The following is a 27650-nucleotide window of genomic DNA, read 5'->3' on the forward strand; positions in this document are numbered from 1 at the left end:
TCCAGGTCATCAGAATTATACAAACTCTGTATTTCTAATTTTTTGAACAGAATGTAAAGAAACAAGAGGTGGCTCAAGACTTTCGCACAGTATTGTATGTGTGTCATAACAGCTCCAGACATACTGTATAATATTTTTACCTTGCTTGGCTTGACAAATCACAATGAACAGTCATTGGAAGAGGCTCTTTCTGAATTGCCAGTTGAATAGCTTTATAGTCTTATTACAGAACGTCAGATTGTCTGATCCAATGCTGTAGAATTATTTTCAGGAAATCATTTTAAAAGCATGAAACCTTGTAGATTCCTCACATTTATCTTATTTTATGCCCTGCTAGCTTCATGAACAGCGCTTCCCTGTTTCAGTTTGGTTTTTAATAAAGAATAATCAGTGTTTTGTGCAACTTTTCACTGCAAACATAAAATGTCTCCAAATATTTGTCAGAGTTTGGATTTGATATTGCAGAATGAAGCCAACTGCATCAAACTGACTGTAACTAATTAACTGTCATCTCTACTCACCCTACTAAGACATTTTGAGATTTAGGGTAAGCGGGTTGATCAGCTACGAAGCTGTCAGCAAGCTAGACGCAGGTTCAAATGTTAACCCCACCTGCCTTCCTCCATCAGCCTCCATCGCTAAGCATCTTCACTCGCAAGTGGTGACCCGAAGTGCTCCCTGCACACAAACGCACGCCTCGCCGTTGGCGAAGCAGCAAGGCGTCTTTGCATGCTTAGTTCGGATTTTTCTAGCTTTCTTCCAACTCTTGCTTTCCCACTACCACTTCTCCTTCCTTTCTGACTCACCCTCAACTCCTCCCCTCTGGGATATTTTGGGCCAGGCGGCCTGCAGCATCACCTCCTCCTGTCTTCCTTCCTCTCCCACCTCCCACTCTTATCCTTATCATCAAATGAATAACACATATCTGAAGCTGGTGGCCCCTGCTGAGGAAACAGGTGAGCGATGAGTACAGGCCTTGCTAATTAACAGTCAAATCTGTTTTTTAGTTCGCATGTGATCAGTCACACGTGGTCTGTGTGCGCACAGTTTCTCATCTTCGGCATTGCAGATGTTTACCATCAGCCCACATCAGATTCAAGCAGAGGTTTCATTATTGCAAAGCTCTCAGTGTGTAACATATATGGCCATTGTGAGTAATTATGTGGAGTGTCCTTCTTTTTCAGGGTGTTCACCGGAGAGTGAATTCACTCCAGCTATTCCCAATGCCTGCAGTTATGTGATTTATGTGATTTCCCCTGAATGTATTGTCCCATCCTGTGAGCCCTCTCATATTCAATTGTTTTGATGGATCTTCTAAAACAACACCTTTTTCAATAAGGAAATATACCCTTATTATATTCTGTTCCTGCAGGGTTGCTATATTGGTATTTTTTCAACAAGTACCCTTGGAGAGTATGGCAGTGTCATTTTCTTTAGAGCTCTTTTTTCTCCCCTCTCTCTCCAATGGTTTATTTTATTTTTCACTGCTTTCAGAGATCACCATTTCAGCTCGGGGACTCTCCCGGAGCATCTAGCTTATTTTTAACAAGCAGCATCTTCTTTCAGATAGGAGATTTATCTTCTGCACCTCAAAAATATCCATCATAACAAGTGGCTGCAACTCGACAAAGAACGCCGAGGTTCAGCTACTTTTCAAACTGCATATTAAGAATGAGCGAGTCACCATCTGATCTGCGCGATGTGATTTGTTGACGGCGGAAGCTGCGGTTGCACGACTGCCTGTGTGATGCTTTCCATCAATAAAACGTATAGGACTTTGCTATGTGATATTCATGAACAAAGTCAGAGGCGAAAGCCCGGACGTGAAAACATGAAAGCACAGCGAGAGAGTAATGTGCTGAAGAACATCGATCGGCCGATAAGAACAGGAACACCTGTCAGCTAAGAACGGTAATTTGAAGCCACAGTGAGAACACCATCACCACAATTTGATAGGTGAGGAGTAGAAAACACGGTGCTGAGGTGTATGTGTAATTGGACAGAGTAGCAACAAAACCATGGCTGCATCCTGCCTTGTTTACAGGCACATGTTAGTAGTGCAGTATTACTGAGAGGCTTCTATGTTAAAACTCCCAAATACATAGCACAAATAAACAGATTTGCAGAAGGGTGCAGTTAACAACAACTCAATGGCTACCTCGGTTCAGGTACTCACAGATACTGTTAGCTATTTTTATTGAGGCTTAGCCATTGTATTACAAGGGGCATTACTAACTATACAGACAGCTTTAGATTGTCATTATCTGCTAAGCTTTGGGGTTAGAGTTAGACTAGACCCTGGCCAGTAGAGGTTAGGCTAACCCTAAGTCAAAGCTAATTTAATTTGTCAAACTGGACCTCCATGTCATGGTTGTGGTCTTTGTACAATTATCTGATGCATAGCATGCCATTAATTATACTAAAAGCCCATTCAAGAACCAGTCTTGGCGAGTAATAGTCTGTTCCTTATAACTAATTTGCTGGTATCCATATCTTGATGGATGCATTGGGGCAACTCACGGTGTCTTGGTCAAGGACATTTTGATCTGCGAATTAGGCGAGCTGGGGATCAAGCCACCTACTTTCCAATTAGTAGCGATCCCACAACTACACTGGTCATTTAATTGATTACTGTAGAGAGCCGCAAAACAGAGGTAGAATTTGGCATCATCATGGTCTCGGTAGAAAACTGATTCCTTAAATTCTACCAACTCCTGTTATTCAAAGATGTCTTTACTAATATATCCACTCCCTGCAATACTTTTTGTCATTTCTAATTTTGCAGTCCAGATCAATTTGTACAGTGCATTCAACTTGTCAGTCCTTGTCACTTTTTGTAAAGCTGATTGCGATAAAGTTCATTGTATTGTAGTTCAGAAATTGTCCACTTTTGCTCATCAATCTCCCAAATAGCCCGTCGTAAACAAAATAAAACGATTTTAAACCTACAAATTCATCCAGTTACTGCTTATCCACTTCAGGCCATTATAAGATAAACTGGATAAGCGTGCAGTGTGTCCTAGCTGCTATTGGCTGAGAGATGGGGTACACGCTGCACAGGTCTATCTAAAGGTTCCTGCTCCATCATTGAAACTACAGTTTTTGATTGAAGACAGAAGCAGATAGCTTTTGTTAGAAAGTCTCAATTCACAGTTTTGTAATTCTATAAAAAAAAAGCCACTTATTTTTCATAAAGTTGCAAATTGTGGCTGTGAAGATCAATTGTTCTAATATATTATTCAAAGTTCCTTGTTTTCCTCTTGTTGCGGTTAAACATAATCGTCAGTAAGTGCATCCATCCTGACTCTGCTCTATTTAACCCTCAGCCCTGAGCCAGATGTTTCAGGGCAACAGCTGCTAAGACCTCCCGTTAAAATAAAAAATCATTTTGCCTGAACTATATAATCTGACTCCCACACAACAACATCACAGGCAACGGCACCGTCTTCACTCCCGCTGAGCCCCGTACACTATATCTGACGAGTCACATTTTGTACCGTCAGCGCTTTTCGTGAAATCTCTGTGATGAAGGAAAATTGTAGCAGTTCTTTTGTGTGGTGATGGAAACACCTTTCCTTCAGTTGAGCTCACAATAAGAATTTACAGTAGCCTTTTCTCATCTATTAACCTGTTTATTCATCCATGAAAATGAAAACTACACAATAAAACCTACCAAGTACTTGGTGACAGCCAATGAAATTACCACACGCTGGACACTTTATTAGATTCACCTTGTTAGTACTGGGTTGGTTTTGGTTATGCTTAAGAAACCAGTTAAATATTGGAGCTTCGTGACATGGTGTGTTGTCTTGCTGGAAGCAGCCATCAGAAGGTGGTCATAAAGGGACAGACATGGTCAGCAACAATACTTATGTAGTCTGTGGGATTTAAATGATACTCATTTGGTGTCAAGGAGTTCAAAGTGTGCCAAGGAAATATGCTCCACACCATTACACCACCAGCAGTAACTGGAACAGTTTTTATTTGTTGTTTATACTCAATTCTGACCCTACCCTCCTAACACCGCAACAGAAATCAACTCCTCAGACCAGTTAATGTTCTATTGTCTAACTTTGGTGAGCCCATGTGAATTATAGCTTTCATTTTCTGTTAATCTCTGACTCTCTTTCACAGCATGTCTTTTATCCTGTCTTCCTTCTCTCACCCCAATTGGTTGGGGCAGATGGCCCCGCCCCTCCCTGAGCCCGGTTCTGCCGGAGGTTTCTTCCTGTTAAAAGGGAGTTTTTCCTTTCCACTGTCGCCAAAGGGCTTGCTCATAGGAGGTCATAAGATTTTTGGGTTTTTCTCCATATGTATTATTCTAGGGTCTACCTTACAATATAAAGCGCCTTGAGGTAACTGTTTTTGTGATTTGGTACTGTATAAATAAAATTGATTGGCACCTGATGTGGCCTTCTGCTGCTGTAGCCCACCTGCTTTAACATTCAATATTATTGTGCAATCACCTCAACTTCTACAGTTTGTTGTGACCAAGTCTACATCTCTAAGTGCGTTGAGTTGCTGCCATGTGATTGGCTGATTAGATATTTGCTTTGAGCAGTTCTACCTAGCAAGGTGGCCAATGTGCAATAAGTACTGTTTAAGTCCAGCAGTTTACAAGCAAATACTGTTTTCATGTTTGATATTATTTACTAGCATAAACAATTTTTGACAAAGTGACTTAGGGAGAGTTCTCTCTCATGGTTCTCTAGGATCTCGCGCCATACATGCCATCTGCCCTGAGGTAGTCAGTTACCTTTTCAAAGCTTTAACAGCCGCTGACAACTGCTGACAAATTTATTCTCCTTCCCAGTGCTGCAGAGTTCCCTTCGGCTTCAGTCCAGTTTGAAGACGTTCTTGCCAACCTATCCAACACTTTAAATTCCATCAGTCTGCACTTTAATGACATATCTGCTAATGTATCAGTGTCAGCTGAGCTGGTTCACACATTGATTTCGAAATGTCAGATTCTGTTTACCAAAAAGGACATACTTTGACGCTCGGCCTGCTGCTGTCATCTTTTAATATAGCGACGATTTGGCAGTAATTAAATAATTTAATGTCATTAATCTATTAAGTTATAAAAAGTCCTTCAATTTGATTTAGTAGTCAAATGGCCAATTTAGCATTTACACAGCTGCTTTTCCTCTTATCATGGTAGCATCATAGTGTTGGCAGCTTGTCAAGTGGCGGGTTAAAAAAAAACTGTCCAGCAACTCCTATCATTACCAAAAATGTGTGCAGGTAATAATAACTATTAAAACTCAGCATAATTCACAATAATTAAAATATTTTAATGCATAAATACATTAGCATTTCCTTACCCTACTGTCTTTTGAAGTCACTGATTGTTATTGACATTAAAAATGCCTCCATGTGCCATCTTTGCATCAGTCTAGTTGTATTACTGATCTGAAGAAACCTGAGAGGAAACATGAGAGGCTTCGAGTTTACAATATATAAAGACTCCAAGATAGGGAAGCTTTTTTTCTTCTTCTTTTCTACATGTGTGACTAACAAGGTTTTCCTCTCAAGTTGCTTTTTCATTTATTTTCTCATGTGGAACTCGCGCTGCATCTTTTCTTTAACGATCTCAAGCTTACAAACAAACACACATACACACAGATGCACACACATACACGCTTCTCCTCTTAATCTATGTCTGCTGAAGTGGTCTTTAATGAGGTGTGAACAGAGGACCACAACCCTCTCCCCTCCTCCCTCCTCCTCTCCCACTATTTCATCTTCCCCCTCTCTCATCACTGAGAGTGACTACAACAGACAGACAGAGCTACAAAGACATATAGCGAGCGACGCATGGACGGGTGGAGGGAGAAAAGGTGATGCTGGAGTTAATGGGAGAGAACGAGGTCTTTTTTTTTGTTTCATTACTTCATCCCTCCATCCATCATCATGTGATCACAGCGAGAGCAGATCACAAGGCCTCTGAGGCATATTTTTTTTCTTTTTGGTAACCCTAACATACCCTATAAATACATGATAATTTGTAGTATATTAGGTAATTACCGGTGGTAATAAGCAAGTAATATGTAGGTAAGTACATAGAATACTACTGGGTACTTTCTAGGAAAATAGGCAACCAGTTCTTTAAAAAGAATTCTGGATGGTTCTGTTATCCATCAAGCGCAACTGTAGTTAACCAAGGTTGATGACATTTGGCTTGTTCCACAACTCTTGAGGAGCCAAACAAACATATTTGTTTAAAAATCACCTCTTTAAGGTCTATTTTATGAATCTACTGATTGTTTCTATTTTGCTAGGTAAATGAGTAATAAGCGCAGAGATTTATTGAAGCAATTCTAAGGAGCTTGAAAGTCTATATTTGATATGACCACCTTTATTCTTCAACACAGTCTAAACTCTCTTTGGCAAGTTTTCTTGTCATGTCTTTAAGTAGTCTTCAGGAATAGTTCTCCAGGCTTCTTGAAGGACATTCAAAGATCTTCTTTAGATATTCGACTCCTTTTTCTTTTGTTCTCCGTCAAGATGATCCCACACTGCTTCAATAATGTTGAGGTCTGAGCTCTGGGGAGGCCGATCCATGACTGACAGTGTTCACTGTGTGTTTTTCATATGTTTTTACTACACTGTCATGCTGAAAAAGTTTTTGCCTATAAGATACACTTTGCATGGTGGATAACAATCTGTTGGTACCTGTTGGGTTTATTATTAAATCAATTTTGACAGGATCTCCAAAGCCACTGGCTGAAATGGAGCCCAGAGTCATAACAGGCTTCATCGTGTTTTACAGATGGCTGTAGACATGACCTGACCTCCTTCATACATATTGATCATGATTTTAACCAAACATTTCAAATTTGGATTAATCACTTCATGAGACCTGTTGCTGCTGATTGTAAGTCCAGTGCTTGTGTAATTTGGCATGCCTGATGTCCTTGCTTCTAATCAGACTGTTTCTAATTAGACTTTGGTAAACAGTAGATGGATCAACTGAAGGGTCAGATAAATCTCTCAGGTCCGTGTCAGTTCTTTGTTAGATTTTTATTTTATTTTTTTACTTCAGAGAGAGATTTTTAGTCCTGTCATTTCATCTTTTGTCCTCCATTTGTCCAGTTTCCTCTAATTATACAAGGACACTGTGTGCCATGCAGACATGTTTTCAAGTAATAGCTCTTTGGGAATCCAGTTGTTGATGTGAAAATATTATTTTAAGTCTGTCAAACTGTGTTATTTTTGGCTTTTTTCATAGATTCATCTAAAGAAACAAGAACAAATGATGTGTTATGTGTAGATGGTTGTTCATTCCTTAAGTTAGGTTTCTTTTTTATGCGTAAATAACCCATAAGTCAGTGTGCAGTTGTTTAACTAACAAACAAACAAACAAAAACCATTTCTCTGGTTCTCTGGACCTTCATAATGCCTGGAGAACTGTTGCTCAAGACCACTTTTAAAATTAGAAGTCTGGGTCTTTGGCTTAAGACTTGCATAGTACTGTAATGTGAGACATTTGGATAATATGCTCCAATAAATTACTGATTTGTGTGCAGTCTGTGGCTATGTTCTTCCATAAAGGGTAGTTCAGGTGTAGTTTTTCTGTACTGCTTTTTCTACCCCACAAAACACTATAATTTACTTTATATGAACATGATAAGTCTTTGTATTTAGGGGACTGTAAAAGGAAGGGTTACCCATTTTCTCCTCAGCTAATGCCAGCATCAAGCTTTTTAGTGTCGATGTGTGCACGGATGGCTGTGTGCGACTGTGTGTAATGTGCTTATAATATATCTGTGTTTGTGTGCAGGGAAACAGGTCAGCCTGGATGTGTTTCTAGCCCCCCGGTGAAAAGCCTGCCCACTCCCACTCATAATAACCCACCACAGAATTACGGTTTTGTATTTGAAGACCAGCCAGCTTCACTAATGCATCTCAACTTTGTGTGTCTGTGTGTGAATGCGCGCGTTTGCATGCCTTCCAGCATGTTGGGATCCCACTGACGAACAGCATATCAGTAGCAGCGTGCCCTTGATTTCAGTGAAGGGCAGTATTTCTACTACAGTTAAACAGCCTTCTCCTACTTTGTTAACTTTAGCTTCGAAATGGTTCCGCTTTTGCCAAGAATCAACCCCGTGTTCTCTGAGCTTGTTAAAAAATACATCGGCACTTTGATTGCCTTCCAGGTTTGGGATTTCACCTTGAACTCGTTCAGTGCAAACAGCAAATCAAAACTAGCCTTCACATTTGAATTTAAGCATGACTTTTCTGCATTTAAAAAAAAGAAAAAAAGTCAAACCACTTAATTGCAGGTTGAGTGAGTGAAAAACGTGTCATGCCCCTTTAACTGAGACTGAGTGGACTAATCCTGTTTGCCCAGTAATCATGAAGTTCCAAAGCTGCAAAGGTCAAAGGAAACTTCCTCGGCTAAAAAGTAGTGAAATGGTAAAATTACATACAAAATTAAAGTGTTAATAAGTCTGTAATCTGGCATACCTCAGTCTTTTCTCCCCGTTTCCCTTCCTTAAAAATGGCTTCTTGACAGCCACCCTTCCACTGAAACCATTTCCGATGAGGCTTCAGTGAACAGTGGATGATCAAATGAAGGTGTATCTCTCAGGTCCTGTGTCAGGTCTTTGCTGGATCTTATTTCTGAAGGATGTTACTTTCAGACACTGTTCATCTCTTGTAGATAATTTTATAGGCCTCTAACCTTTTGGGTTTTTTATTAAGGATATACTGCATGCTGTCAAAATGTGTTATCTTTTGCATTTTTCATAGATTCAGATAAAGAAATGGAAAAAGCTAAGTGTTTTTGCAACGGTTGTATCTGTCGACACATGCTGTTTGTATTCATGAATGATTCAGTGTTAAGTGACTTTGAAACCAAACAAAAAACAACAATATTCCTCTGAAAATGGTCAGGTACAAGGAAGAAAAGCCAGTGTCCAAAAAAAGTCAGGAGAAAGTTTCCTCGAGACCATCTGAATTCCTTGGAAACCAAATGTAAAGAAAAGAGTGGTGGCCAAGACTTTTGCACAATACTGTACAGTAATATTCGATGCCTGATATGATCTTTCAAATAAAATCAAGTTTTGAGCTTGGTCCCTAGTTAGAAAACCCCAAGTCAGTACATACGCAGATATTTCCAGAAGTATGTAGACCTTGAGAATATTTGAACAAACATATTCAGAAGCTAATTGGCTGTAGAGAGCACGTTTTCTTGGCTTTAAAATAATGATTAGAAATTAATTCTCGCTTTGTACATACCTACCTTTTTTTTTTTTTTTTTTTTTTGCTGTGTACAGCTGTATGAATGCCACGGGGCAAACATTTTTGGTATTCCTGGTGCTGGTGCCAGCAGGACTCTTAAAGCTTTCAGATTCTTCCAACCCTGTGCTACATTTTCAATTTTCACATCCTGGCAATCGATTGTGTAACTTCAGTAGCTATCATGGTTTCCTACCTCCAGGTGTTACTGGAGGCAGTAGCGAGGATTGCTTCTCCATAATGCAAAGCTCGGCCAATGAAATTTCCAGCAGCTGAAAAGAAGAAGTGCTTGCAATATTAATTTGACACAAAATTGCTCATGCAGCAGTGCAACAGAACAGGTCTTTGGGTTAGATTGGATCTTATAGATTTGAGTAATTATAACAAAGTATTGTTTTGGTTTTAATATACAAACTACAGTGTACAACTGAAGTTACACAACAAATGCACCTTACAGTAACAGCATATGCAGTGAGCTGTGGCTCCATGTTTGATGTTTGTATCCTCGGCTCAGTTCTCTTTTCATGTTTCTATAAATACATTCCTATGCACCATCTCCTCTCTTCAGAATCAGCATCGTCTTACAGAAGACAAACCATCAGAGTGGAAAAAACTCACTTCTCTTTTCATGTCATAATGAAACAAAATAATCTAAGCATATTTCATCAAGAAAAAGGTAATTAAGGTAATGAGATTTTTTTTATATATATATACAGCATTGAAATATGCCTGGCACAGGCATAATTTGCTGCGGTCCTTTTACAGTAATTAATGAGCTCCGAGGCATTTTCCTGCTTTCATATTGCTACTCATTGCATGAGCTTTTTTTTTTTTTAAGGCCACAGTATGGTTTTGTCGGTCAGTTGTTGTGGCATTGGAACTCTTATTCCTTTTTTTTTTTCTTCTAAAATGATGCTTTCAAAATGTTTTTCTCCCGAGAGTCCAGCCACCCTCTTCAGATTAAATCAACTATATAAAAAATAAAATGAGTCAATCAAGTCATTTTTGCTTTTTCGTTGAAAGTGCACACTTTACTGGGCAAGAACATCTACTATCCTTGTAAATGCTTTTCTAAGTAGTGTATTTATTTTCTAGAGCTGAAAAACCTCTTAGGGAGGAGGCAGGGATGGATGAATAGGGCAACAAGTTATGAGGCTTCAGCACAGGAGACATTTTATAACCAACCCAACTTAACCCGATAAACTCTGTGAGGCGTCAGTCACTACAGCCTTAGAGGATCAGTTAGTGACCCACTTGCAGTATCTGGTCACTAGGGGAAAATGTTTATTGCCAACCTTTTGGCAAGTGGTTACTGGAGCTTGCTGGTATTGGTTACGTGAAATCGATGTGAAAGATGGTGCTGCATCACAAACCGTGTTATGATTACTTAGGTCATGAGGAGATTGCTACAATGATTAATAGTTTGCATGGGAGACTTGTGTAAACACTTGCCTCTGACACCTGAGCGGTAGTGAAATTTAAAAAAGATCGGCAAACACTAGAGAATGTTTCCTTCAACAATAAAAGTTGTCCTACCCTGAAAAGGGCAACTTTTGCTTTGAAGGCAAATTGTCTCTGTTTCCACTTGCTAACTAATTGGCCAGTGTTTGCAGACAAGTTGGAGTCTTCCATACATACTGTGGCGACAGCGGCAATCTACTAGTGACCAAAGCAATAAGATATTTTTGCAGTATCTCATAATATTTTTCATCCAGCCACTGTCTGCAACCTCCAGCAACCACTTATCAACTGGTCAAGGAATACATATTTTTCCGTAACGGCTGCGGGATACCAGCAGCTCACTTACTGGTCTCTGGGCCTGTGTTAGTAAGGCCTAAACAAACAAATCCATAGATGTGGCAGAACAGGAGGCAACATTTTGTAATTATTTGAGCGACCTTTGTAACTTTCACTGCAACTGTAAATCTGCATATTGTCTGCTGACATTTTAGATTAATGTGCACATGTTCACTATTAGAAATAATGGCTTAATAGCATGAATCATCACAGAACATTATCTGTTTTTTGGTCATTATAAGCCACTTATTCTATTCTGCATGACCAAGCTACTACAATACACAGCCACGTAGAGTTTGGGGTCAATGACTTCCTAATTCCTTTTTATTGATGTAATAGTTTGTGCAGGTGCTGGACACAGTGACTAATCCAAAATCTAAAACTTTAAATCCAGACTTTGGTCATGCAGACAGAAGCTAGCCAAACTAGGTTAGCATGTGGTAGGAAATAAAACTGACAGTGTCTTTCATGAAGAAAAAATGGGGGAAAAAAATGGAAACTAGGAAGAGAAAAGAATCACTAGGACCACAAGAGATTGCTGTAAAGGTTAACATTAAGAGATTATAGATGAACTGGTAATAGTTTTGTTTTGTTTTTTTTAAACCTGTCCCGTTTGGTTCTTTTGCCATCAGAATTATTGTCTAAAGGCGAAGAAAGATGCCCAACGGATTTACTTTACCAAATGGACCATCCCAGCCTTGCCGTAATGGTCCATTTGATTTACCTTTTATTGTTTATTTTATTTTATTTTTTTTATTTTTACTTGCTAGATACGGGACAGGGGAAAAGAAAAGGGAGAAAGAAAGAGGGGGAAAAAAAAAAAACAGCGGAGAAGAGGGACGGGGATAAAGGGCAAAAAACAAAAACCAACAAAATAAGCAGACAAAAAATACATATATCGATCACCTGGATCACCTGTTGAGAAAGAAAAAAGAAAACAAGCAGAAGAAAACGAGAGTAATAGAATAAACAACATCACAATGATATATGGGAATATAACACTAAATACTTAATATTAAACATTATTGTGCAGCACGTAAGATCGACAGCGCACAGTGTGCTTTGAGGTAGGAGCCAAAAAGGGTGTAGTTTGTGTGTGTGATCACCTGTGTGTACACCTGTGAGCATGAGCGCGCTTGTATTTAAAAGGTTCCTTAATGTAATGATCTGCTAGAGGGTGTGGGGGGCCACAGTCCCATCCTCCAGGGCATGAAGCAGGTATGGAGGAGATCAAAACTCCAGACATCCAGAGGCTCCCAGAACACAAGAGACCAAGGAAGACCAACAGAGGGGCAGCCGCGCCACTATCCCAGAAAGAGCTGAGGAGAGTCCCAGATGAGGGATCACTCAGCAGCCGCGGAGCAGAAGCCAGGGGGGGTTGCAGTGACGTGCCCGTGAGCTCCGCCGGCAGCCAGCTGTGCCTGAGTGACCGAGCCCCAGGCCGAGAGGCCGAGGGCACCCCACCCCCGAAGTGGCCCGAGCGAGCCCCAGGTTCCAGGCCCCGATAAGCAGCCACCAAGGAGTGAGCCGGTGTGTACCCGGACGCCCACCCCCGGACACAAAGAACCACCAACGCATCGATGTCTGAGGGCGTCTGCCACCGGCAGGGGAAGTGGTGGGGGGAGATAGGCCTCCAAACCTTGGAGGACCTGAGATGTCCCCAGAGAGGTGGCGTCTGATACCCAACCTGACATATAGACACAGACATACAGGCACACTCAAATACAAACATCCATTCCCACCCTCATGCTCTCATAGGCAATTACTCCACACTCAACCAACGTGGAGACAGACATAAAGAGACGCTGTACACACAATCACACTCCCCAAGCATACTCTAAGAACCAGGGGCAAGGGTACCTAGATCTGGTAATAGTAATAGTCATTAACTGAACACATGTAGTAAATTAGAGGGAAAACAAACAAATGGAGAAAGTAGATGTGAGTGTTATAGAAAATGTCAAAATCATGACATTTGATAGATAATAAGAAAGGTGTTGTACATCAGCTAAATCCTAATATCCTTTGGGCTTTATATCATTGTAGTACCACATGAATACCATTTCTCTAATAAAATACGCAAAAATACAAGTTTTGAGAGTATTCAAATAACTCTTAATTGGGTCATTTTTTAAGAATACAGTACTGGCAGCTACCAATGTCACCTCACCAGTTTTTGAAGCATCAGTGTTAGCATATACAGTAAGGCTGCGTAGCACAGACCTGTTAATTAGTCCAAAGTAACAGAAATTAAGTAGTTAAACCTCACTCACCAAAACCAGAGCGCAGACTTATTCAAGGGTCAGTTTGTTCACATAAAATTCATGTTATTTGTCAGATTACACAGAAAAACACGGGTAGTGACGGGCAGCAGACAGCTGCCAGCTACAGCCCCTGTGTCAGGGTCAATCTTTACCTAACTTTAAGCCTTAATAAAATTAAAATCTGTTACTTAATAACAGAATAAGGCAGAAATCATAAATAAGTACTTATTGTGCGCTACCACTGTGGATGCTAATTAGCAACAACTGTTGACCACAAGCTCCTTAAAATAAAGTGTAAGCACTATTTGTTACGAAGCTATTGATAGTAATAAGAAACTTCCATGTACCAAGTGATATAAGTACCAGTTACATCACCTGCTAAAACGGGTGATGTAAAACTATCCTTTTCTTGAAAAACGAGCCAAATACTTCGACCAAAATAGTATAATTTTTTATAATGTGTTTTACTGGCCTCGTCAAGACAGAATCTTGCCTGCAGCATCAGTGAGAAATCCTTTTCAAAGGGTTTTGAGTTGCATCATAAAGCTCCCAGCTGCTATTTGCTGCTCTACACGGAGGCCAAATGAAGATCTGAGTGCCCACGATGGATCGGTTGTTGGGATAACATATTTTATGATACCATCTCGCGTTGTGCTGAATTATATTACGTGGGATTTCAGCTCAGTTTAAATTTCCAAAAAACTCGCCTCCATCTTGTCGGTCGACTCTCTAAACCCAGGCTCATTTTTCCCAGGTTCACCTCAACGATCGCTGCTGCAGTCAAACCGCAACTCATTTGTAAGGAAAAAGAAAAAAAAGCCTCAACCCTCCGAGTATTTCCAAGCGTGCAAAGATAGAAAACCTCTCCGATGCCACTTTGAAGACTAGAACCAATTAGGGAATCATTATAATGAGGAGCCTCTAAGTGCACGTCTTTTGTTACTCAGCAGCTGTCTAATTGGAGTTGGTGCATTTTGAAGGGAGTTGGGACCGAAGGCTGTACTCGTGTCAAATGTGATAGGCTTTTAAATCAGCAACGTGCTCGTGGCTGACATATTGATCATTTATATCTCATTGCTGGTCTCGGGCGGTTTTGTTTTTCTTAGGTTAATTTTAATATTACCGCTGTTGTTGTACTGTAAGCATTTGTGAAACTCCCGTGTTGCAGTCATTATGAGCTGTACACAGCTGAAAGGACAGCCTCTCTTCCTGCAGCTCTCGACCTTCCCGTGCCCACTGCAGCTGCAAATGTTTTTATTATTTTTTTTTACCTGACATTACACTGTGTTTTTGGAAATGGTTGAGTAGCTGCACAGCCCCTGTATATACAAAACAGTTTGTAATGTATTCCGTGTTGGCACCGTATCGTGACTTACTCAAAGAATGAGTGGCATTAGTACTGAAGTAGCTTCTGCTTTGAAAGCATGTACACTGATATTTAAAGCTTTGACTGGGTAATTCTAAGTCTGGGTAATTCATCCTGTCTTCTCCTTCTTCTTCTGTCCACTATTTAAATATATATATTTCCATGTGCTTGCTCCCATTTAAAGGACGCTTTTATTGTGGTCTTTAATGAATAAATCATACTCCCACAGTCCACCGAGGAGAAAAGATGTGGAATTTAATGCGCTCTCTCTTTCTTTCTGTTTGTCTTTTCACAGCTCCCCTGACAGACAAGCCGCCAAAAATCCTTTTCCCTTCAGAGAGCCAAATGAGCATCATAGAAATGGCAATAGGTAAGAAATCTCGTTTCATTCCCTACAGTGATCGCTTGTTTTATGAGGATACAGTGTCGCGCTAGCTTGCACTACACAATGGTATTGCTTCAGATTTCTAGATTAGCCAGTTGGCGCTTCAAAGTAGGTCCTGCTCTACTTTACTTTAGCTTTGGTTTTTTGGAGTGATGTGCATATTTTGTCCATGTAGGATGAAAGTTTTAGAGTCAGATGTTATTAGGTAACAACCCCAATGGTAGTTTCTTAATTTGCAGTGTAATCGTGTAATACTTAGTAAATGTTGCCTTGCTGTTGCTGGGGATATTCTGCTCTTCCTCTATGAGTATACACCACATTGTTTCTCTTGGATACAATATTTTTTATTGAGGAGTTACTTCTACGTATTGCCACTTTGCTTTTGCTCTGTTCTTTTTTCTTCAGTATCTATCTGGCAATTAATGTTAACTATAATTAGCTTTTTTCATGTTCTACATTAAGGTTTTAATCACCTTTCTGTGGCTTTGTCTGAGATTTTTGTCGGGACTCCATAACATTGAAACTGAGTGGCATTGTATTTATTTTATCTGTCACAACACATTTCTACAACACCTTTAAATAGCGTGAACAGCGTTGCCATTTTTTAGGTATTGAACTATATTGATTTCAAATCCTGTATCATAAGTTTCCCTTTTGTTTTCGTGTCGCACAAGTTTAACTTTAGGAAACCAAGCAGCAGGGTTGTTATGGTGCTAGAATTTCATTTTATTTTATTAAAAATAAATACATAAAGATTAGAACAGCACTCGTTGGTGCAAGTGTATTCACCTGCAGGCTTGATTATTTCCTGTGCTCCTGGTGAGTTGGCAGTATGATCATAGCTGATAAAATAGTTGTTAAGTTTGTTGTTAATGACCGCCACTGTTTTTGTCTAGTTGCTCTTACAGACCATAACACATTTCTGCCTGTTAAATTAACGCTGTCCGTTATCATTTCAGATGGGCAGGACTGCCTAGCTCCAACAATAATGTTAACACTAGCCATAGTTGCTAGCCCCTATCCTGATCATGACTTGCCAGAGAGCTAATAGTTAAATGGTAATGTTAACACCAGCTTGGTCAATATTAATGATAACAGTTTCGTCATTGCTGAAACAGGAGATTTACAGGCCCCTAGAAATTTCTCACAAAGACAGGGGTGTCGGTCTTTAAGTTGCTTTAGCACGTTTGTTCTGCTGCTGTTCAAGAGTTCAGCTGCTAGTGGTGGGAGGGGCTAGGGATAAGAGGGACTGTGGCCTGTCTGTCTGTAGCTGCTGTGTGAAGTTGTGTCTGCAGGAGGAGGAGGGAAAGATGTCATTGTTGGTATAAACAGCTTTGCAAATGAATATCTAATTTTTAGTACCAATTATTATTATCTTAGTAAAAATCCCACTTTGTATAATTGCCTCCTATATTACCCATGGTATCGGAAAAGTGCCCTCTTGTTTTCAGAATTGTGGTATAGAAAGTTACTGGAAATATCAGTTCTGGTGAGGTCCCTACCAAGCACTGTTCAATATGCAATATTTCAATTAGGTCTCTTTACTTTCCTTGCCCTTTTGTGAATGGACCTTGAGTTTTTATCAGGAAGGATAGAAGATAGAAAAGGATGAGTCATTTATCACATCTGTGTATGAAAAAGAAAGTGATTCACTTGGTATGAAAGCCGTGTCCGCTGTGTTTCTTTCTCCTCCAATCCTATGCCTTTTCATTGTATTCACACTCATCACATCTATCTTGGTTATTTTGTGCAGCACTGATGCAGCTTGTGTTTGTTCATCTTTAATGAGTCAGTACATAATCTCTCTTCGCATCATCTTCAGTGTATTATGTTAGCAGCACTCCAAGTGATTGCCTCCAGTTCCGCCTCATGTGGCCGTCTCGGTACCTTTCGTTCGCCTTACCAGCTTTGGATGCACGGGGGCTCATGGGAAAATTCCCACTTTGTGCCTTATTGGGCAAAAGCTCGGCTGTTGGTGGAAGAGAAAATGGGTCACGATGGAGGCTTCCTTTGAAGTAAATTTGTCATGGGCGATGAACAAAACGGTCTCGCAGAGGTAAAAGGTGGCAATGGGAAAATAGGTGCAAGTCATTGTAGCCTTAAATTGATGATGGATAAAAGCCTCCCTGGTTTTCTTCATCTGATTAAGTTTTCATAGTGGATAATGATGGTTTTCAAAATCCATTACCTGATAGCTTTGAGAACAGGCAATAAAGGTAGAAAAGATATGTTTTTACTAAACTGTACTTTTACTGTATTTTTCATCAAAAGAATATTTTGAGCCCTTCATTTTCACAGCTAATTGTATCAGGCTGCATTTAAAGGGCACCTATTATGCACATTTTTGAGCACATGCCTGTAATAAAGTAGCATTGCATTATTCACAATTCACAATTATCTCTTTTTTATTATCTGTACAGCAATTCATCTTTAAGCTCCATGAACAATCCCTTTAAGCTAACTCTCTTCTGATTGGCTGCCCCTCATAAAAGATGGTTTGTGGGTGTGGCTTCCGTTCTGTGTCTATGATGGCCATATTAGGGATGTATGTTCTCAGTGATGTGATACAGAGCCAAGAGTGGAATAAACAGTATGAAATTTGAGCTTTTGGATCATGTATATTACTCATTCATACTCTGACTTCATGATTTGAATCTTTCCATGTTTCATATGAGAATCCTGCCACTGTAACAGCATGAAAGATCCCCTTTAAATTCGTATTTTGTTTTTAACTGGTTAAGGATTAGCCAGAATTCTGTAGGGGTTTTTTAATGCTCCTCACCCACCTCTGCACCCTTTGATATTCTACACAGAGTCAGCAGCACTGTGTACATAATATATGAACACCTATTTGATTCTCTGCCAGTACAAGCTCCTATCACTTCTTCTCAGTGTTGGCCTAGTGCGCTCTTATCATCCACAGAGAGCCCAGTCAAACCCAGCATATCCTTTCAGGGTTTATGGCAGCTCGGGTGGAATTTTATTTATTTATTTTTATTCTTTCTTCCATAAAATATAGAAGAACAAATGGCTTCAGCTGACAGTTAATTAGGCAGGTGAGATGGGGAGAGCGACGAGAGTGTGAAAAGGCAAATGCGGAGAGACACTTTTCAAGCGCTCGCTGTGGAACTCGAGGGAAGAACGGAGAGAACAGAGGGATCTGTGGAGTGGGGGGCCCAATTAATCAGCGTGCACTTTCCGTCCACTTCTCTGTCTCCTAATGGATGTGCTTCCTCAGTTATAACTGATTAAATTTAAAATGCTTGATTAAAACATGTTGTGTAAATGCTCTTCTCATGCAGGCCCTCAGTGGGCATGTCTCTCCGCTGCTTTCTCTGTGGGACAGATCAGATACAGTTTGCCTCTGTAATTCAGTCTGACATGTCACTGCACACTGCTTTCACTCTGTCTTGTGCACATAATCGACTGGAGTACAGCTAAGCAGACTTACTGCAGGACAAGTCTGTTTCTAGTGTACTGCTAATCTGTACGCTTTGTAAACAGTTTGACAATTTAGGGTTGGGGGAGGTTCATTTCCTTTATGCATGAATATGTTTTTGGTAATCTTACTAAATTTGTGCAGAAGAAACAGTTTTTCATCTATGTTCGTAAATCAGACTCAACCATGGATTGAACCCTAACCAACCAGCTTTTTTGGGCATTTATTTTGCTGCTGCTTCTTCCAGATTTGATTTGTTATAATCTTATTTTCTATGCAGAGCTAACATGTCACTCCCGGCCTACCTATCCTGACATTTTACTTCAGCTTAGATTGAATTTACGACCACTGTGACACGCCGCCTGTGATGTTCATTCAGGGAAAACCCAGAAAGATCCCCTGTGATCTTGATTGGCTGTTGAAACTTCAATCCCTTCGCCTCAATCCTCGGGATATCACACTTCATCCCCTGACGCTTGACATTACGACTCCGCAGCGAGTTTTCTGAAATTGCAGCAGAGAAAAAAAACAAACTTTTTCATTTTCTTTTTTACTGAGCCTCCTGTTCAAATTCTACCTAAATTCACTCTTTCAAGGTTAAAAACAAGTGTTTCACTTTAAGAAGCTGTTCTGCATCATCAGTCTCTAATATTCTGCAAATCTCCTTAGTTGTTTTCTGTTTCAGTGATTAAATTGATTATTTTGGTGTGTTCGCTTTTTCCTCCCAAACTCCTTTGTTTTGGATTTTCTTTGTTTCCCAAAGTGTATTCTGGTAGTCCCCGGGCGGATGGAAGTGAATTTGTGGTTTTCAGTTAACAATGTGGGGTAGTGCAACAACAAATTGTGAACGCAGGAAAGGGTCAAAGGTCAAGAATACACCCTGGTAAAAGTAGATCCCTGTACTCCATTTAGGATGTTCCAGAAACCAGTTGGAATGTCTGCAACATTTTGAATGGCTTTCTCTCTGTGTACAGGAGATCTTTTTACACTCTCTGATTGCACTAAATTGTGGCCAAAGGAAGGTATACGCCCACCCATGCAACTATTGAGTGGCTTTAGTCTTGGACTGTTTTCATTGTTTGGTTTGGCACCATTCATGTGCATTTGCTCAAACTAACATTTTGCAAAACAGGAGCAATTTGCATCTTTTCACGCCCACTTGTGTTTTTTTCCACTGACCTTACAAGCCATCATGCCACATCTAGCATTTGCTTCCCATTCTGTCTGAACACACTTTTACTTCCAATTAACAGTACACAAAGCCAGGTCTACAAAGAAATGTTTTCTCACTTTGCTGTGGAAGAACTTGACTAGTCTGCACAAAACACCCACAATGAGCAACCAAACAATTTATCCAACATCACAGCATTGAATTGAAGTACCGATGCCAGGCGTAGGTTCCAGTATAATTAAACCTTCATGTGTGCTTATCTTGTCCAAGTCATGTAGCATCATTCCACTTTGTGTTTATAGATGTAGAATAAATATAGCTGATGAGTGGTAGCCTATTGCAAGTTTTTATTGCTGGTACATGCCCATGCTATAGTATTTTTTTGTCCTGTTTGTACTGACCAGCATTTTTCTGATGTAATATATATACAACTGGAAAAAAAATAGTCCTGGAAATCTATACTGCTACAGACATCAGTCAACGGAAATGAAAATTATCAACCTACAGAGGCCTGAATTCAGACACCCTGAAAATCACAGACAAAAAATGATGCAGCAGGCTAGTTTCTTCTGCCAAACTTTTATTGCAGCAACTCAAAATGGTACATCTATGGCCCCCATGTTCTTGTGTGCATGCCTGACATAAGGGCATGCTCCTTATGAGACTATGGATGGTGTCCTGGGGGATCTCCTCCCAGATCTAGACCAGGGCATCACTGGGCTCCTAGACAGTCAGAGGTGCAAACTGGCTTGGATGGGCCAAAAACATAATGTGCCAGAGGTGTTCTGTTGGATATATGTCAGGCCAGTGTGGGGCCAGTCAATGGTATCAATTCCTTCATCCTAAAGGAACTTCCTGCATACTAAATGGGCATTATCAAGCACCAGGAGGGGCCCACTGCACCAGTGTAGGGTCTGGCAATGGATCTAAGGCAACTAACTAACTAATGGCAATCCAGGTCCCGTTGGCTAGCCTCTAGAGATCTGTGCCTCCAGGGATACGGGCAGAATAACGTTCTCCACAGCTTCTCCAGACCCTTTCTCATCTGTCACATGTGTTCAGGGAAAACCTGCTCCCATTTTGTGAAAAGCAGAGGGTGCCAGTGGTGGACCTGCAGTTTCTGGTATCCTATGACAAATGCCAGTCAGGCTCCATGGTGCTGCGCAATGAGCACAGAGCCCACCAGAGGACGTTGGAAGATGCATGCGTTATTCAGAAATCTGATATCAAAAAGAAAGCGATAATCACCTGTTACAGCAAGTACAACCATCCATGTTCTGAATTTTATCGTTCTACAAAGAGTTTTGTTTATATGAGCAAACAATTTAATAGAAACCTGAAGATATGTAGCTAGGCTATACTTGAGGTCTCCACAATATTTATGTGCCATCCTGGAGGACTACCTGTGCAACCTCTGTAGGGTCCAGGTATCACCTCACTACCAGTAGTGACACTGACCATAGCTAAATGCAAAACAGTCAGAAAAGATGATGAGAGAACAAATGTAAAAAAAAATGTAAAACCATTCCTGTTTTGGGGGGTCCACCTGTTGTTAATTTCATTAACACCAAAGCAAATGGAACTGATCAATCTGCTACTTAACTGACCAGATCAATTTCCCAGCAGTTTAACTGACTTGACGCTATATTCTGATTGAAAAGTGTTCCTTTCATTTTTTTGAGTAATAGATTTCTAACCACTAATGTGTGCACTGCAAAAGTTAAAACCTTATCACATCATCTCAGAAAGACTGATTGTGAAAATCCATTTGTTTTAGTCTCTATTGCAATATGCGGGTCTGCACTGCTCTCAGAGGCTGAACTTTCTAATCTATTCGTTGGTGCGTACATAATAACAACTTCAACTGGAAATTGGTCCTCAGTCACTCACAGGATGGAGTTACATAGTCCACTGACATAAACAGAGGGTACCTCAGTCAGAACAAAACCATTATTTTCCTGAATTAACTTTTAAGTCAGTAGCCACATCAAATTAGAATTTGCAATCATTTGGTAATGACGAGGTTGGTGCTGTTATTCCTGTGCAGGTCAGGTTGCTGTGAGACTCCCATTTCCTCTAAGCTGACTTACCCTTACATTAAATCTAAAATCTAAACTGAGAGATATAATGAATTTGTGGGTTGTTGCATCCTCTGTCAAAACAAAGCATCATTAGGAAGAAATGATTAACTGCACCTAGCAGCACACAAAATGTCAACTTTCACCACACTGACAGAATGCGGTTGAAAGTCGGAGCTACAGCAGATGCTTTTGAAATCTAAAGTCGTTGCTCGACCATCAGTCTATGATCATGAGTCCTCATCCCATTATTCTAAAACAGGTTTCTTCCTTTAGTTGTATGGATTTGAAATCCTAATGGTGTGCTGTGGTACCATTTTCAATATTTAATGATTAGTATTGATGTCTTGGGTTTTCTACTGGTAGTCCACAGTGGGATGAAGGTAAACCATGCAACAGATAGAGAGACATGTGTAGTAGATCATTTTAAAGGTAAATACCAAAGGTCCTGGAGAATGGGTGTGAATGCTGAAGGGTCAGGTAGATATAATGATCACTTGAAGGTTTTTTCACCCCAATTTGAAAGCTATAAATTATGCTGTGAAATTGACTTTTTTTTTAAGACCAGGTTCTCTGAATGCAAAATTAATCTTTTAGGAATGTGAAGCCTCCAATAAAGATGCATGTGTTATTCCAAAATCTGATATCAAAAAGAAAGTGCTAAGAGCCTGTTACAGAAGGTACAACCATTCCTGTTCTGAATTTAATCCGTCCACAAAGAGTTTTGTTTATATGAGCAAGAATTCCTTCCGAACCAGACGACATGTAGCTAGACTCTGCTTGAGGTCTCCCCAAAGGCTGAACAGAAGATGACAACCAGGAGACATTCAAGTTATCATGCTCTAAAAAATCAAAAGGCAAGATGGCCTAAAGGAAAGGGCATGGGTGTCTGTTGGACCTACATAGAGCCTACAGGGGTCAGTGTCACAATTATGTGAATCAGCCTTAAACCAGCAATCTATCTGAAGGCCAGGAAACGGGTTTCTTTCTTGACCTTTGTAAAAACTTTCCTGGCAGGCTTATGGTCTCACTTACACATCTTGGGTCTGTTTTATGAATCTTGGTCATATAATGCTTCAAAAATGAGGACTATCCCTGGTACGCTCATTGGCTAACGACTTACTAATCACAAGTCCTTTAGCAATGACTGTGATGTTTCACATCCAGACCCACCCTTGCTGGTCTCATCCATGTTTGTTTTAACCAAGATGGGGACGGTCTCAAAAAGAGACTTGAGAAACCAATGGACGGTGTCAGAAGAGTCCGTAGTAGTCCATGTTCGATACTGGTCACAGCATGTAAAACACAGTTGGGTCATTGGTTTCTTAGAGGACTGCAGAGAAGCACATAAGCTTAGAGTGGATATCCAAAATCGTTCACTCTGCTTAGCCAAATACATACAAAAACTAACACATGAATTCTGTTAGTCCTTCTCAATTAATCTATCATCTCAGCAAACATTTTCCCTTCAAGATTATGGTTCCAAGCACTAGTTCTAAGTTTTATTTATCATAGCATGATGTTCATTTGGTGAATTATGGTCGAATTAAGAGTGAATTTAAAAAAAAGCATTATTTTATACGGTGGGGCAGCTCAGTGTTGTGTTCAGTACATTCTCAGGTGGGAAAACATCATCCTTGCACTTCTACCTTACACTAGGGTTATCATTTGAGGCAGGAAGTTCTCAACACATCACAAGACACATTTTTAGTTTCACAAAGAAAAAAAATAGTCTCTCTGGCTTTGCAACACCTATTCCCAATATCACATACATTCACACTCACGTACACAGCAGCCATCCCTCTAAATGTCACGGGCTCGGCAGAACGCTCCGTCGATGCCAAAGGTTCAGAGGCCCTGGGATCAATATTACATCATTTCTCTCAATTAGGGCATATTTATTCCCCTCAAGTTATTGTACATCTGTGAGTGATCCTATCTGCATTCCTGGCAAGTCTCCAGATGAGTCGAGGGCCCCGGAGGAGAGGAAGACAGAGTGAGATAAAGATAAAGGGAGAGAGGAGGATAGAGAATGAGAGAGAAATGAAGGTAGGGGGAGTTTGGGCAAAGCATCAGAGGAAGGGGGGAAAAAGTGAGCAGGTTCATTTAAGATTCACAGAGGGGATGAAATATGATGGTGTCTTACCTTGGGTTATTACAGATGAAAGTGGTTACAAAACGGCACACTGTCCCAAATGGTTAATATGCCCTGCAGTGTGGAGGTATAAATCTTTACTGTCATATTAGAAAGGGGTGGGGGTTGCTGGTGGTGATTGGTAGGGATACTTGGCGGTGGGATGCTCCCATTAGTGTTTTACATAAGTACAGTAATGACAGGGACAGTCACGAGACGATAGGCTCTATCGACCAAAGATGGCTAATTTTCGTCAACAGATTCAGCGGAGCAGCAGTGAGTGCAGCACTGATACCGGCCATGTTTCAGGTCATGGCTTGACCTTAGATGACGAGCTATTTTACCACAGTGACCATGTGCTGCTCTGCTTCTCCTCCAACCCACAACCTCATATCTGCCTCAGCAAACAGGAAAAATGGCTGAAGGCGTTTGTCCCCCTTAGCAGAAAATAGCATCACGAACTGGCCAGAGCACTTGAGTATTAGGATATACTGCCTCTTGCCTGTGCCAGCAATACTTTCCATCTCTGGGTAGACCTATTAATCATAAATTGAGCTTTGGCATCTATTTTATAGACAGTCTGGTTTGATGATGTTTTCTATTTTTATGCTTAATGGCTTAAGTGTTCTTGCATTGCACCTGCATGTAGGTACTCACGAAGGTCAGAAAACCTCTACCTTTGTCAGGCTTGATTATGTCAGCAGATAAGAGGCACTGACCCAATGGGACAATCACTGGGTCTCTCATTTCAAGCACATTTTAAAACACAATGTAAAGTAAAGCAGGTAAGAAAAAAAAGTCTTGATGAATACTAGAATGTGGTCCTGTTTGAACTTATAACTAATCTGACAGTTGATTTGTTTATTTATGCCACCGTTGCTGCAGTAAATGCAGTTTTAATGACTTTCTTCTGATGGATGAAGGTAGCAAATGTAGATGACGACACACGTATGTGAAATTGATTAAAAATGAAAAGATTTTTCACCCACGGGGGGACGTTTAAGTGCTGTGTAATATCGATCAACAGACTTCAAATGCAGAGTGTCCTGACTTGTAATCAGAGGAAACAAGTCATTGAATATAAATAGTGAGATTTCCTTTGCTGTTGCAGCATGTGTGATTCTAGATGCTGCTCTGGAACGAGATGAGATGAATTGGGAAAAGATTTGGTGGAGCAGAACTGGGCTGCTGTTTTGGTGGTTCTGCAAATCCTAACTGATTTTCTATTTCTACTGCCAAAAGGTTTTTTTTTATTGCTTTCTTTACTATATAGTAAGGATTGCATTCGTAATTATACTCTTTGAATACATGAAAAAATAGGTCTTTTTTTCTCAACAGGTTGGTACAAAGTGTCTTTAAGTTAGAAACATCCATGCTACCCGGAAAAATTGGTGGTTGCTCTGTGATTATACTGAATTTTTTTCAGTTTAGGTGACAGATGCAAGGAGTTGCGGCGACCACTGTCTCCAGACTGTCACAACTTGACTTGGATTGACTGCACTCAGGCAGGTTGATAAAGGTCTTCAAATAATTGCTATCTAATTAAATAAATGCAGACAGATTGCCAACACTTTGCAGTCTGAGATCTGTTTTGTGTTTCTTTGCAGTAGGGGACTTAGGAATATAACCAGCATAGCCTACAACCATTCGTCAACCAGCTATCAGAAAGGTTGTTTTGCGCCAATGTCATTTTGCAGTTAAATTGCCATCCTGCAGCATTACTTTTGTTGTGGAGGAATTTCTTTTTCAAATCTATGAAGTTCTGGCTAGACTCTGAATATAAATAGTTTGTGTAGTTGGCAAGAGATTTGCAACAGACGGCAACAGATTTGCCTTTTCACTGATTTAGCACAGTTAATTGTCATATTATCACAAACAGATTGCGTATAATTGACCCTACTTAACTCCAAACTGATAGTAGCCTGACTCTAAAATGAGGTGCAGAACAGGTCTACAACCACTCGCACTTCAAAGAGTAGAGTCATTTTAGAAACAACCAGATTGCACGCAGTTGCAATAATTTTGGTCGTGATGTGGTCACCAAGTACTGTTTTCCTTAGTGTCACTGTAATATCAGCCTGTTGCCTAAGCAACTACTACCATACCATACCATCGTCATTCATTGGTAGGTAACAGTGTGATGGCAAATGGTACATCTGTGCATGCGGTGTCAAGCCAGAAGTGGCATGAAATGATTAGTTATATATATCATCTCATTAATGATTATGTCATCATAAAGCTGATGGTGGAAGAAGATAGTACAGGTCCTGAAGGAGGTAATTTCTTAAACCATGGACAGTTGTGTGCCAGAGAAGTTAAGTTTAGCTAGCAACTTGCTGCTATGTTTGAGTCTACTGTCGTCATAAGAGATGCCTGGTCAGTGCTGATATTTAGTATATGTGCAACACTCCCAAAACATACGTAGGATTTGATACTCGTGGCTCCTTAGGACAAATTGAGATTTCACCCATAGACCTAAGAGGGATGTAGACACTGACTTCTGCCATTGGTTTCTGCTATCCTGAAGTGTGAGTAAGAGCATTTTGGCTGCCATCATATAGGCTTTTTTCAAACCTAGCACTGATGAGAAGATGAAAGGGTATGGGCAAAAAGCACCGGTGTCAGATAATGTGAAGCGATTCAGTTTATTAACTCAAAGTATTGGAGGTGAGCCCTGGCAAATGCTGACCACCTTCAGCTGCCTGTGTTGGGACCACAGACTGAATAAACATGGACGTAGGATCCAGGCTGGAAAAATGAAGCTAGTGTGGACCTGACCTTAAGCTACATTCTACCTGAAGGCTAGCAGATGGTGATAGTTGTGGTTGCAGAAAGACTTCCCCGCTATGGGACCTCTGTAAACACTTTCACGCTGAGTTTATGGGCTCAGTCATTAATTTTGGATCACATTAGATAAAATGAAAAAAAATTAAGCCTCCTTTTCGTACATCAAAATTATATGTGGTCTTCTAACTGGCGGACACAAAGCAATTGACAATTCGGTGAAGAACTGCAGTTTTTGGCACTTGATTTTTCAGTTCAAGTGGTTTCCCTTTGATCTCATCATAGATCCTGGGCACATTCACAGTGACATTAATCACATTGGTGAATAAAAGTATTGATAATTTCTATTGTCTTCATCCAATTTCTTTGAGTAGATAGGATGATTTCTACAGGAATACCATGATTTATAACCTCAAACCATGGATAAAATGTTCAGGGGGTTTTTAAACTGTATTTGTGTTGTTGTTTCATGAAGTAGCATCGATCAAGATCCTTTGAACACTTCTTGGCAAAAAGCTGCACAAAGAACTTAGAAGGTAAAATACTTAGTCAGCAGGTTTATAGGCAAGGTAGCACTGCGGTCATTGGATTAAACTATCAGTATCATGTAACAGCTGTGGTCTTGCTATTCTGGCAGGATATACCATATATCTTGTTTTGGGGTTATCCCTGGATTTAGGTTTTAGTTAGTCTTTCTCTGACTCATGTTTCCAGTTCCACAGAGTGTGGACTGACAAAGTGCAGTCGGTACAGTTACCGCCCAGCTGTTGTTCCATCAACAGCTGTGTTCTTCATATCCAAGCTAGAATTTAATTTTCAAAAGCTTCTCCTCCTCCTCTTCCTCCTCCTTGCTGCTGCCTTCTTCATTCTCCTTCCAGTACTATCATGTATCACTAGCTTCAATAGTCAGCCCCATTCAAGCACCAGCATATGGATTACCGACAGCAGCGAGCGGCAAGACTCGCTCAGCAACTCGGTGCCCTTCTTAT

The 27650-nt window shown here is 40.3% G+C and overlaps 1 protein-coding gene across 3 annotated transcripts in view; it reads left to right on the forward strand.

Moving 5' to 3' along the window:
- Positions 1–27650, forward strand: part of LOC134620172 (interleukin-1 receptor accessory protein-like 1-B) — a 335420-nt gene that overhangs the window by 184406 nt on the left and 123364 nt on the right. For all 3 annotated transcript variants that reach the window (XM_063466189.1, XM_063466190.1, XM_063466191.1), the window contains one exon: positions 14966–15040. In XM_063466189.1, the coding sequence (XP_063322259.1) occupies positions 14966–15040 (75 nt within the window). The remainder of the gene's footprint in view (positions 1–14965; positions 15041–27650) is intronic.

The sequence above is a fragment of the Pelmatolapia mariae genome, linkage group LG23, assembly GCF_036321145.2.
Source record: "Pelmatolapia mariae isolate MD_Pm_ZW linkage group LG23, Pm_UMD_F_2, whole genome shotgun sequence".
Classification (NCBI taxonomy): Eukaryota; Metazoa; Chordata; class Actinopteri; order Cichliformes; family Cichlidae; genus Pelmatolapia; species Pelmatolapia mariae.